This window comes from Herpailurus yagouaroundi, unplaced genomic scaffold (genome assembly GCF_014898765.1).
Source record: "Herpailurus yagouaroundi ecotype Mexico unplaced genomic scaffold, PumYag 166, whole genome shotgun sequence".
In the NCBI taxonomy this organism is placed as follows: domain Eukaryota; kingdom Metazoa; phylum Chordata; class Mammalia; order Carnivora; family Felidae; genus Herpailurus; species Herpailurus yagouaroundi.
Genome location: NW_024412407.1, coordinates 3,128,711 through 3,141,096, shown reverse-complemented (window position 1 = coordinate 3,141,096; position 12,386 = coordinate 3,128,711). Strand labels below are relative to the sequence as shown.

Sequence of the window (12,386 nt, the reverse complement as noted above, 5' to 3'; positions counted from 1 at the left end):
TAATTATCGAGGATGACAAGTCCCAAGATCTGCAGCTAGCAAGCTGGAGACTCAGGAGAGCTGAGGGTATAGTTCCAGATGCTGACAAGTGGGAGACCCAGGAAGAGCAGATACAGCTCAAGTGTGAAAGTAGAAAAAAAAACAACCCCCCCCCAAAAAAAACCCAAAAAAACCCAAAAACAATATCCCAACTTGAACTTGAAAGCAGCCAGACAGGAGTTCTCTTTACTCATGGCAGGGTCAGCCCTTTTATGCTAGTCGGGCCTTCAACTGATTTCATACGGCCCACTCTCATTAGGGGAGGCAGTAGTCTGATTTACTCAAGTCTACTAGATTCAAATGTTAATCTCATTTAGAAAACACCCTTGCACAGACACATCCAGAATGTTTGACCACATATCTGGGCACTCTGAGGCACAGTCACGTTGACACATAAAATTAGCTATCAGAGTAAGTTACTACTTATCATTGAGCTTCAGTTTCATTATCTGTAAATTGGGAGCAAATTGTATTTACCTTCAAAGGTAGCTGGAGAAATCAACACAGTAGTGCATTTGAACTGCTGGCAGTGTGCCTCGTAAGGATCAGTATTGGTACCAGGGATGATTATGAAGTCAGGACAGTGGCCTTAAAGGGCCCCGAGATGGAGGGTCTCAAGGGTAGAGGAGAGATCAGCCACTCCCTTCACTGACTGGCAGCCTCTGGGAGTTAAGCTCTGATCCCCCCACCCACCCAGGGCTGGTTCTAACCTCCTTGGGTCCCCCCTCTTTTGGCTCTTCACACACTCTCCCCTCCCAATATTTTATGCTGATTCCCTCCTGGTTAAGACCATGCTCTGGAAGAGGTTGCTGGTCTGTAAGGCAGGCAGCTTTCTTCTTGCTGAGGCCCTGGAGGTACTCCCAGGCTGCCTGGGGAGAGGTAGCTGCACCTGGGACAGAGACAAACCAGAGACCAAGGCTTCACAAGGGCACAACTAGGGGGCGATGGGGGAAGGGATAGGGAACAGATGAGGAGGGGGTAAAGGTCAGCCAGAAAAGGAGTTTAGAAAAACTGGATGGGAGAGGGGAAGCCTTAAGTGCGTGGGGGGTGGTGGGGGTAGGTGGTGGTAGTGGTGTGCTGGAGCCAGCTGGTGCTGGTACTGCTACTCGAGAGCCCATTTTATCTCTGATGATCAAAATGTGATCCTTCATTCATTCTGGACTCTGCATTCAGTGATGTCCTGTAGCTTCAAATCAGCCATCACTGGCAAACGTTACTAATGAAGGCATTTTCCCACTAGAGAGCAGGCTTTGGATGGGGTGTATTGGAGAACGGTAGTGTATGGGGAGGGTTAGGGTGGAGAAACCAGAAAGAGAACTTTGGTAGCCGTGAGGACTCCTGCATTTGAATCCCAGGCTCTGCTGCTTACTGGGTGAATTTGGGCAAGTTACGTAACCTTTCCCAGTGTCCATTTCTTTATCAGCCTTCTAGGATTGATTGATATCAGGCTTACATTAATTAATATATACAAAACACTTAGAATTATACTCTTCACATTCCACTCAATAAACGTTATCTATTATGATTTGGGGAGAGTAAATGTGTGTTAGGAAAATGAGCATCCTAATCCTCAGGTAAACAACTCAGGAGTGTCTCCTTTGGGGCATGCCAGGTTCTGTGACCACTAACAAAACAACAGACAAACTTCTGCCTGCCCTGGGCTTACAATCTACATGGAATACCAGATATGCTCCCAGAAGTTACAGAGCACTAAAAACGCACTCTTATTCGCATAACACTTTACATTCCACAGAGGTCTTTCATATGAATTATTTCTTGTGATCGTCACAACAGCGCCTCCCTTATACAGGAGAAAATGAGTGATACAGAAAAGATGAGTGATGTCAAGATGCTGACACAGGGGGCGATGGCAGAATTACGAGCCTTACAATTGTTACCAGATCGGTCACGGTAGAGCATTAAGTAATGCCCCTGTATGGAGATAACAGACTAAGGTTAAGCCTCTTTCTCCAGCATTGTGGGGCAAGGGATCCTGTGTATTGTGCACACTGGCCAAGCTAAAGTTTTGCCATCCATTCAGCATCATGCAGCGCCCTGGCTTGGACTCATCTCCAGGCCACCTCTCCAAATGGCACCCCCTTCATCTTGGGGGATAGATGCCCCGTCAGGGCTCTGCGCCCAGAGTTGTGGGGACTGGCTCGCCGCCGATGACTCCTCTCCGCCTTGGGAGGCGGCACAGAGCTCACTGGCCTCTCCTTCCCTCTCATCTCTATGGCGGAAGTGCGTGGTCCCAGCCGAAACACAACAACATTCTCGGTGGTGGGAGTGAATGGACTCGTCCAAAAGAGGGGGATACTTCTCACCCTCAAATCTTAAAACGCGAGAGGTAATGAAGAAAAAAGTAGCATGTTTTTGCGGAGCACTATGTGGCTCCCTGTGTCCGCCGGGGTGACTGTAAGGCGGACCGAGCGGCTGCGCTGGCTGCGGGGCCCGGCCGGACGGGAGTTCGCGCCCCCGCCGGAGGCGGATGGAGCCGGTGGAACCCGCCCCGCTGGGGGGGGGGGTGCCGAGGCGCGAACTTCCGCCGCCGGCGCCGCCTCCTGCCGTGGTGGTCTGGCGCCCGCGGCTAGGGGATCGAACCGTCGTGGGCTCTCGGACGCGGGCTCCGGAGGTGGGGGACCGTTTTAACCGTCTGCCCCCTTCCCGGGTGCAAGCGCGGGCACTCCCCAGGCCGGCGGGAGGGACGGCGCGCCTCGAACTCCAGAGCGCGGCCGGGGTGGGCGCGGGGCGCCGCCCCCGGGACCTCAGGAGGCAGCTCCTCCCCGGACCCTGGACCTTGGAGTAGTGGCGGTGGGAGAAACGGGACCCGGGAGGAGGGTCCTTCCTGCGACCCGCCAGAGTGTCTTGACGCCGAGCCTTGTTTTTGCTTTTAGTCCATTCCTAGCGCTCAGCCGCAGGCGCGGAGGTCGGAGCTCACCTGCGGAGCGGGCGCCTGCGCGTGGGGAGGAGGAAGGGCATGGGCAGAGCCTGAGTCACCCGCGCTCCAGCCTGTACACGTAAGTGGGCATGGGGGTGCCTGGGGCTCCAGCATGGCCCAGTGCTCTGCAGACCTGGGCCTGGAGGGGGACCAGAGGGAGGCGACTTCTCGCGCCCTGCTCTGGAGGGCTCGCTGCTCACCGGAGGCGGGGGTGAGGGGAAGGGGACAGACAGGCTCATCACAGACCAGAGGTGGCTTGCTGTGGGAAGGAGGCTGGAGTTGGTCAGAACTGGCCTCCTGCAGGTGTGTTTCCTACAACAGTGCTTAGAATGAGGGAAGAGCCTGGGCGTGGGGCAAAAGAAAAAAGTGGCCTGTTTTTTTTTTTTTTTTAAGTTTTAAAAAATGTTTGTTTATTTTTGAGAGAGAGAGAGAGAGAACGAACGAACACGGGGGGGGGGGGGAGGGGCAGAGAGAGAGGGAAACACAGAACGCGAAGCAGGCTCCAGGCTCTGAGCTGTCAGCACAGAGCCGGATGTGGGGCTCAAACCCACCAGCGCCGAGATCATGACCTGAGCCGAAGTCCCACGCTCCACTGACTGAGCCACCCAGGCGCTCCAGTGGCCTGTTTGGAGGTTTGTGGGGGACGCAAGAGGGGGAAGTGGCGGAAGAAGGGGGAGCTGGACCAGAACTGGGAGTATGAATGGAAGGGTGTGAATAGAGGGCAGGAATGAGTGGGAGAACCCCCCTCCTCCTGAGTGTAGAAGCCAATTCAGTAGCCCTCGGAAGGACCTGGAGCTCCTGGGTCAGGGTGAATTGAGCAGTTACTTTGTAAGTACTTTCTGAGTACTGAGTTTCCAGTTTCGAGTATGATCCGGTCCCTGCCGTCCAGGAAAGGTCTAGTGGGAGAGACAAGACTGTATAACATCTCGTGAAGAGATGCCTGCTAGGACAAGGTAGACCCGGGCTGATAGCCGAGTGAGAGGCAGAACCAGCTTGATCTCTGAGCTGTCCACAGACTGCCTCGTGTTCACTGCTGAGCACTGCTGTATTAGGGGGATTGAGACAAATACACTTAGAAGAGAGCTGCCAGATAAGATGTCATGTCCAGCTGGCGTGTTATGGGGACTGGGGACCCTTAACCCGTGGTTGGGGTAAGGGGTGATTTGAAAGAGTCGCTTCCAGGTATCAGAAAGGCACATTAGTGGAAAAGGGGTGAGACTTACTCTGTGTGGCTCCTGACATCCAGACTATGACCGGTGGTTAGGGGCGCCTGGCTGGCTCAGTCGGTAGAGCACATGACTCTTGATCTCAGGGTTGTGAGTTTGAGGCCCGGGTTGGGTGTAAAGATTACTTAAAACCAAAACAAAAAACACTGTGGCCAGTGGTTTGAAGCAGTAAGGGGCAGATCCTTTCTGTAGAAGGAACAACTGGGTAGAGCTCTCTGAAGATGGAATGGTCTGCTGTGAGGGGTGGCCGAGCTCCCTGTCAGGAGAGGTGTGTTAAGCCGAACCCGCAGGAGGGAACTTGACACTTCCTTCTCCTTCAGGGCTCCTGTTCAGTTACTTCCCAAGGTCTGGTTCTCCAGTCTGTTCTTCCCTTTCCAGTCTGTCCCCCGGTGCTGTATTGTAGCGTGTGTCCTCTCTCAGCGGAAATGATATTATAACGAATTATAGTGGCTAACACTTACTGTTTACTCCTTGGCAGGTACTGCTTTAAGTGCTTTACAGATGCTAACTCATCCGGTCCCTGAGACAGCCCTTGCGAGGTAGCTTTTATTAATAGCCCCTTTATATAGATTTGGGAAACTGAGGCACAGTGGGGTAAAGCAGCTTGCCTGAGATCACGCGGTGAGCAGGTGGCACGGCTGGGGTTCCAACCTGGGTTGTCTGGCATTGTTCTTAACCACTGTTCTACTGCGTTTTACGTAAACAATTTTATTTGATCCTCACAAGAATCCAAATTGACGGATAAAACACCCTCAGAGAGGTTGAGTGATTTGCGTAAGACCACAGAGCAAGGTAGAGGAGAGCTGGGGTCCAAACCAGGACTGGTGGACATGAAAACTCCCACGCTTTGCACTTCACTCCCCCACATCCTATGGTGCTGCCCTTGTAACCGTCCCTGCTGTTGTGGCCTCTAACTGGACTTCTTGCCCAGCCTTTCTGCTTTAAATCTGAGAGTTTCTACTTCAGAGTCTGTGGATGGCTCTGGAACTAGGTGAGATTTGGGGTGTGTATGTGTGTGTGTGAGTCAGGTGTTAAAGCCCAGTCTTCATTGTTTTTACTGCTTTCTCAGAGTAGTTTCTGACCACAAAATAGTTAAGAGCCATCCTTTGGTTTTTATCCAGAGTTAAGTTCCTATATTTTTTTTTTTTTTTTTTTACATTTTATTTATTTTTGAGAGAGAGACAGAGAGAGACAGCACAAGTGGGGGAGAGGCACAGAGAGAGGGAGACACAGAATCCGAAGCAGGCTCCAGGCTCCGAGCTGTTCAGCACAGAGCCCGACGCGGGGCTCGAACTCACAAACCGTGATATCATGACCTGAGCCGAAGTCAGACACTTAACTGACTGAACCACCCATGGGCCCCAGAGTTAACTTTCTGATGCCCAGATTTGACCTTGGCACAGTGATGCATCGACTCTTCACTGCCCTCAGCACCATCCAGATGCCTTAACCTGGTCGTTCAAGGTCCCAGGCAGTCAGACCTCAATCTCTCTCTTCTTTTTACTCCCACCTTGTACTCTTGCCACTTAGGTAACATTTACCTGCCTTTCTCTCTCACATTCCTGTGGCCTGTCAAGGGCAGGGGCTGTTCTTGCCTTTGAACGGCCAGTGCCTGACACCTGTCGCACAGTGAACATTTGCCGTAAACTGCGCTGAACGCTGTACTGAAGTCAAGCCTTGGCTGGTTGTTTGGACTGTGACTTTGAGGCTCCCTCCCTTTCTGATCCCAAGAGTCTTTTTGATGGTATGTGTCTTTGAAATGCAGAGGAGGGCCACGTAGGCGGAGGCTGGCTGGGCCAGAAAGGACGTGACAGGTGACATGGCAGGTCATCGAGAAGGTGCCCGCTTTCTGACCTGGCTGCTCTTGCAGGGTGGCCCCTGGCTGGGGTGAAGCTCCCCCGTCTTTATTCTTGTCCCCCAGCGCGGTGTGGGCTGCCGGCTGCAGGATGAACTGTCGCTCGGAGGTGCTGGAGGTGTCGGTGGAAGGGCGGCAGGTGGAGGAGGCCATGCTGGCCGTGCTGCACACCGTGCTCCTGCACCGCAGCACGGGCAAGTTCCACTACAAGAAGGAGGGCACCTACTCCATCGGCACCGTGGGCACCCAGGATGTGGACTGTGACTTCATCGACTTCACCTACGTGCGTGTCTCCTCTGAGGAGCTGGACCGTGCCCTGCGCAAGGTTGTCGGGGAATTCAAGGTAGGGGTGTGGCCTGGGGGGGTGGCAGGTGGACCTCGAACGCCCCTCCACCCTGGCTTGCTGTTGGACCCTTCCCGGGTGTTCACGTCAGCTTCTTCCAGGTTCTAAGGGACGGGCGTGTTCGGCGCTCCTTGTGGGGAGGATGGCTTTGGGCGAGGGCAGGGAGTGACGGCAGGGAGGCTTCAGGTCCCACGGGGTGATCGCTGCCCGCATGGTCTTGACCTTCTATCTGACTGTCCGGCTCTCCCTGCAGACGCCTTTTCTTGCTTGTACTTTTCCCTTCAGCAGTCTGGGCCTTTCCTATGCGAAGTTCCCTGGGAGGGAGGGTTGCTGGGCTCGGGTGGGGCGCCCCGGGCCTGTGGTTGTATGTGCCTTGTGTAGGCGTGGAGAAAGGTGGGAGGGCACATCAGGCTGCCAGCGGTGGGAATGGGGATGTGATTTTTTTTAGGTTTTAAAGTAAGAGGGAATTTTTTTAAGGTGCCGTCTCTGAGGTCAGCGGAGGAGGGTTGTCTGTCTGACTTCCAGTCCACAAATGTTTGGAGGGTCCCTACACTGTGCCAGGCACCATGGCCTATGCTCATGGCGGGAGGCCACAGTGTCTCCCCACCCTCACTCCCCAGCCCCTCCGAGACCAGAAAGGGCAAATTCATGAGTTTCCCCGTCCCTCGTCAAGGGAGGCAGTGGTCGTCACTGTCCTCCAGATGCCTCTAAGAGACACGTGGAACGTAATGGTTAAGAGCATGGATTCTGGAGCCAGGCTCTGCCACCCAACGAGCGTGTGACCTTGGGCAGGTGACTCCGCTTCTCTCGCCCTCGGTTCCCCTGTATGTAAAATTGGAACGACAGTCGTACCTGCTTCACGGGGCAGGTACTACGCACTGAGGATTAAATGAATCGAATGTGTCAAGCGGGTGAACCAGCCTGGCACCCCAGTAAGCATCGTAGAAGTGTCAGCCCTTACGACTACCAGTCAAAGTCACGTGACCTCAGTGTGTCCACAAAGGAGAGAGTGGTTCCTTGATAGACAGTTCAGGACTTGAGGGAAGCATCCTTACCCTCCGAGTTGGCCCTAAAATTCAGATGGAAGGGTGCTTCAGGGTCCCACCTGCCTTAGGAGTGTGGGGCCACCACAGCCCCTGGAGGTAGGGGATAGGCAGAATTATTGGATGAAATGGTCTCATTTGCTTCTCAAAAGAGAAAAGGGAGAAGCTGGGTCTGGTATGTCCTTCCCTTCCCCCTTGTGTTTGTTTCTTTTTTTTTTTTTTTTAAGTTTATTTATTTTGGGAGAGACAGAGACAGTGTGAATGGGGGAGGGGCAGAGACAGAGGGAGAGAGAGAGAATCCCTAGCAGGCTCTGAGCTGCCAGCACAGAGCCCGGTGCGGGGCTCGAACTCACGAAACCATGAGATCATGACCTGAGCCGAAATCAAGAGTCAGACGCGCAACCAACTAAGCCACCTAGGTGCCCCTCCTGCTTTTCTTTAGCGTCAGATTTTGTTGATTTGCTTGGAGCACTCAAGTTTAGGCTGGCAGGTCGCTGTGTCATTTCACACGAATCCTTTACCCTCTGTGGGTCTCATTCCCCGCCCTCCCTGAAGGACTAATAAAGCTAGGAGAGCCTAATTCCCTGGGGTGTAGAAAGCACACAGTGAGAGCTCCTCCAAGGTCTTGGCCTGCTCATCCGTTCTCCCTCCTTCCCCAGGATGCACTGCGCAACTCTGGGGGTGATGGGCTGGGGCAGATGTCCCTGGAGTTCTACCAGAAGAAGAAGTCTCGCTGGCCTTTCTCAGACGAATGCATCCCCTGGGAGGTGTGGACGGTCAAGGTGCATGTGGTAGCTCTGGCCACAGAGCAGGAGCGGCAGATCTGTCGGGAGAAGGTGGGTGAGAAGCTCTGTGAGAAGATCATCAACATCGTGGAGGTGATGAACCGGCACGAGTACCTGCCCAAGATGCCCACGCAGTCGGAGGTGGACAACGTGTTTGACACAGGCTTGCGGGACGTGCAGCCCTACCTCTACAAGATTTCCTTCCAGATCACTGATGCCCTGGGCACCTCGGTCACCACGACCATGCGCAGGCTCATCAAAGACACCCTTGCCCTCTAGGCCTTACTGGGGCCGTGGGCTCTCCTTGATGGCTTGCAGACCTTGGCTTCTGGGGATCGTACCGTTGGCCCCTTGGGGCTCGGGAACCTGCCCCAGGTCCTTGATGAGACTTGGAATGGCCACCCCTGGCTTCCTTGTTTTGTGGTTGCCAGTCTCTGGTCATTCTTTTAACCTTGGCTGATGGTCAAGTCTGGCCTTCACTGTCTCTCCACACCCTTGGTGGGGGTTCCCCTTCCTTCTCTGCTGTATGGAAGAACCATCGCTAGGATGGTGAATAAAGTTGAGAATGTGAGTTCAGGTTGAGCCATCTCTCCCTTGGCTTGTGTTCGGCCCGGAAACATTCACACTTTCTGACAGACCTATGAGGATACAGGTGTGTGTTGGGGGTGTTATTCCAGCGTGATGGGGGGATGGGATTAAAACTGACCAATTTTGTACTTTGTGGGACATTCATGTAAGCAGGTGTTAACCATTCAGGTGTCACCATGTCAGTCCTATGAATGATGACACAGATCAGGATCTGTTGCTTTTGGATAGGACTGTGCCGTTTCTTCTCCCTCCTTAAGGAAGCGGTGATAGCCCTGCCCTTTGTATTATCTGGTCTTATTTCATGATTGCCTCAAAAAGTACCTTTTCTGTCTTCATAGAGCACGTACAGGTCCCCATGTGCATCAGAAAGCTCATCTGATTTGGGGTTTCTTTCCCTGGAGAGAGATCGGCCAGCTTGAGGCAGGTGTCTGAGAGGTGTTCCAGGTCTGGCTGGCCCTGGCTGGTTGTTAGGACACTGCTTTGTTAACACGCTCATTTCTACATCAGCATACTCAAAATCAGTGAACTCCTTATTGTGTACTTTTTACTGATTTAGTCTATATTTTACAATGCTTTTTGGTTGTATATGGGCGGTTCTGCTAGGCCAAATGGCGTGGGTGGGTGGGGGTCTTGCCCCTGGAGCCTGTAGATAGGATGGCCAGGAAGCGTTCACCACATTTTTCTCATTCCAAGTCACCTTAGCCCTGTGATATTTCACAACAGATCTAGTACGGTCTTGCCCTTGATCTCCGGAGCATTGGGAGAATTCAGGAGGTTCTCGGGGCTTTGGAGATGGGGAAGGCCATTTCCTAGCAAGTCCTTGGTGGTGTGTAATCCCCACCTGGCCCCACTGCAACCCTCGAGACCTTGTTTTCCTCCTAGCTGGCCGTTAGCTAATCCCTCCTGAGGGGTTGGTTGACTGATAGAGCTGTTTGTTGGCCGTGACTTTGTTTTTAAAAAGCATAGCGTTGCTGTCTTTCAGGAGACCTGAGCAGAAGGGTCTTGACTCCATCCCGGCTTTTTGAGACTTTCTACTTGTCTGCAGCCAGACTCTGAGACTCTGCTCCACACTGCCCACCCCTGCTCCAGGTTGGCTGTGGGCCACCCAGCTGGCAGTGAACTCCCTTTGGTGGACAGAACAGTAACATTGCCATTCCTTTTGGCATTATAATTTCCTGTATGTAGGGGACTGATTTACTCAAGGTCAGGGCAGGAGCCCTGGTGACTCAAATATGCTCTCATTGGTTGGTAACTCCTTGATCTCTGGGACCTGAGCAAAAGAATGGAAGTATGACTTGCACCGGGCCGCCACCCCCGCCTCTGGCTTGCTGTCGGCCCAAGGAGGCACTGGCCTGCTTGTCCAGCACTGAGAGGCTTCCAGAGGCGATGATGGAGGAGTAAGGATACACATCCCTCAGGTCTTGGAGGCTGCTCATTTGCCTCCTGTTCAAGTGGCCCCCTGGGCCACCTAGCAGTATTGAGCTTTGGCCCAAGGACAGCCAGGAATGCTTGCTTGTCTTGTGTCCTGCTTAGTGCGGTGGCACCCCAGCCAGCACCTGGGGTGGGGTCTGGAAGGACTTTTCAGGGTTCTGAGGGAGGTGGTATCTTGACTTCCCTTGTCAAGGGAGAGAGGGGAAGCCTTGCAGACCCGACTCCTGGGTTTGGTTCAATGCATGGGCCGGATTCCCACGGGTGGGTGTAGAGGCCCTTGGGACGAGAAGAAACAACCCCGGGCCCTGGGAGTCTGGGCCATAGTCCACACTGGAGGATATTGAATGCTCAGCGCCCGAAGGAGCCTACAGCGCCTGGGATCCGCCCCTCGGGGACCTCCCCTACGCAGCCCAGCGAGGCCCGCCTGCTGGCTTGGGCTCCCGCACATCTGGCCCTTCTGCGCACATCTGGGCAGCCGGCACCTTAGCATGAACGGCTCTGGGACGGGCGCCGCGGCCCCAGCCACTTGGCTGAGCTCCTGCTGCAACCAGTCGGGGGTGCTGCCCGAGCCCCCCGAGGGGCCGCCCGTCGTGCAGGCGGCGGTGCTGGGCGTGCTGTCACTGCTCGTGCTCTGCGGGGTCCTGTTCCTGGGCGGTGGCCTCCTCCTGCGTGCGGAGGGCCTGACGGCGATGGTGCTCCGTGAGCGGCGCGCGTCCCGCGAGGCCGAGTCCAGCAGTGCTGGCCGAGGCGACGACAACTCCTAGGCACCCATGCGCTCGAGGGCGGGGGTCGCGGCCTCCGGGGCGGCCCACACGACTCGGTCCTGCTGCGGAGAGGGGTGGGGGTGGGGGTGGGAGGGCTCGGCGCCCTCCCCGCCCTCCCCACCCTCCGTGAGCCTGGCTCTGCGCAGGTGAGTGCCGGGGGCGGAGTTGGGGGGCAGCTCTTCAGGGACTCTGCCTGGGCTCTGCATGTCCCCAGGGTGGGGCCTGCAGGCACCTCAAGTGTGCTAGGACCCGAGGGAAGAGGCTGCCACCCTCTCTTCTCCCGATCTCGTGTCTCTCCAGCGGCGCCTCACCCATGTACTTTTTCTAGAAGAGCGGGTCACCCTGCGTGAGGGGGAGGCGGGGCGGATCAGAGGGGCCTCAGTGTGCTTTGGAGCTCTTCTACCCTGCACGCACCCCCTCCCCCCAGTCATTGCTCAGCCCCAAGGGAACTGAGGCCCAACTCAGGGGTGCCCCAGCACCGCCCATGCCGCTGGGAGGCTGAGGAGAGACACTGTCGCGGAAACTCGGACAACCCAGGCCTTTGCTGCTTCCTCCTCCTCTCCTTCCTGAAGCCTTGTCCCCAGAAGGGGGTTTGAGTATGATTCCTCGCTATGGCCCCCCTCGAGGCAGGGATGGGAGTGTGGGTCCTGTTTTATGGCAGAGCCAGGGGCCTGGAGGTCTCTGGGGGATGGGGAGGTATGGCCGGGGTCCCCCCTCTCCCAGTCCCTTTTCTGGTTGTTGGGGCGCAGAGGTGGCCCTGAGCAAGGAGCTTTGTGGTATGTGTGGGGAAGGCGGTGGATGGCAAGATTCCTGACAGCCGGGGGGGCCTCATGAGCACGTTGCTGCAGGAAGCTGGGGCTGAGGATTCCCAGCTGTGGAGGCTCCATCTGGCTCTCCAAGGACAAGAACCATCTGGAAGGAAGGGCCTGGGTGGCCTAAAGACAAGGTAATTCCAGGCCAAGGCCACCTGGGACACAGCCCCAGGAGTTGGGCAGGGAAGCCTTCACTGTCTCTCTCCTCTGCTCAGTGTTGTACCCACGGGCCCCTGGGAGGTTTCTGTGGGTATGGCTGTTCTTTGGGGGTGTCTCGGACCTGTAGCTTGTCACGGGCAGAGGCAGGGTCCTAGCTTCCTTCTGAGAAGACAGTCGGTGCACGTGAGGAGAGCCTGGTGAGGGGAAGGTGGCAGCATGGGCAGCGTGTGGCTGCGCAGCTGTGAAGCTGACGACGTGTGATCTGTGACAGAGCAGCCCAGGGTTTAGCGCTAATCCCAGGCAGTTGTGCCACGCTGGCCTTGCTGAGCTGTGGACTTCTCACCTCAGGGACACCACTGCCACCCCCTTGGAGGGAGAGGGCTGGCCAGGGCAGTGCGGGGGG

The 12,386-nt window shown here is 55.4% G+C and overlaps 2 protein-coding genes across 4 annotated transcripts; both read left to right on the top strand.

The window, feature by feature from the left end:
* Positions 1-2,367: 2,367 nt before the first annotated feature.
* Positions 2,368-8,811, top strand: ATG101 (autophagy related 101). Of its 3 annotated transcripts, none has more exons than XM_040488059.1 (4): positions 2,368-2,386; positions 2,934-3,056; positions 6,074-6,401; positions 8,104-8,811. In XM_040488059.1, exons 3-4 carry the CDS (start codon positions 6,150-6,152, stop codon positions 8,506-8,508), a joined length of 657 nt encoding a protein of 218 aa, XP_040343993.1. In that variant the 5' UTR covers positions 2,368-2,386; positions 2,934-3,056; positions 6,074-6,149; the 3' UTR covers positions 8,509-8,811. The 3 variants fall into 3 exon arrangements, with proteins under 3 accessions (XP_040343993.1, XP_040343992.1, XP_040343991.1); XM_040488058.1 differs by lacking the exon at positions 2,368-2,386 and adding an exon at positions 2,554-2,671 and having other exon boundaries at positions 6,125-6,401; XM_040488057.1 differs by lacking the exon at positions 2,368-2,386 and adding an exon at positions 2,554-2,671.
* A 1,395-nt stretch (positions 8,812-10,206) lies between these two features.
* SMIM41 (small integral membrane protein 41) lies at positions 10,207-11,137 on the top strand. Its single transcript, XM_040488061.1, has one exon. The coding sequence runs from the start codon at positions 10,593-10,595 to the stop codon at positions 11,010-11,012; it is 420 nt and encodes a 139-aa protein (XP_040343995.1). The 5' UTR covers positions 10,207-10,592; the 3' UTR covers positions 11,013-11,137.
* Positions 11,138-12,386: the final 1,249 nt, after the last annotated feature.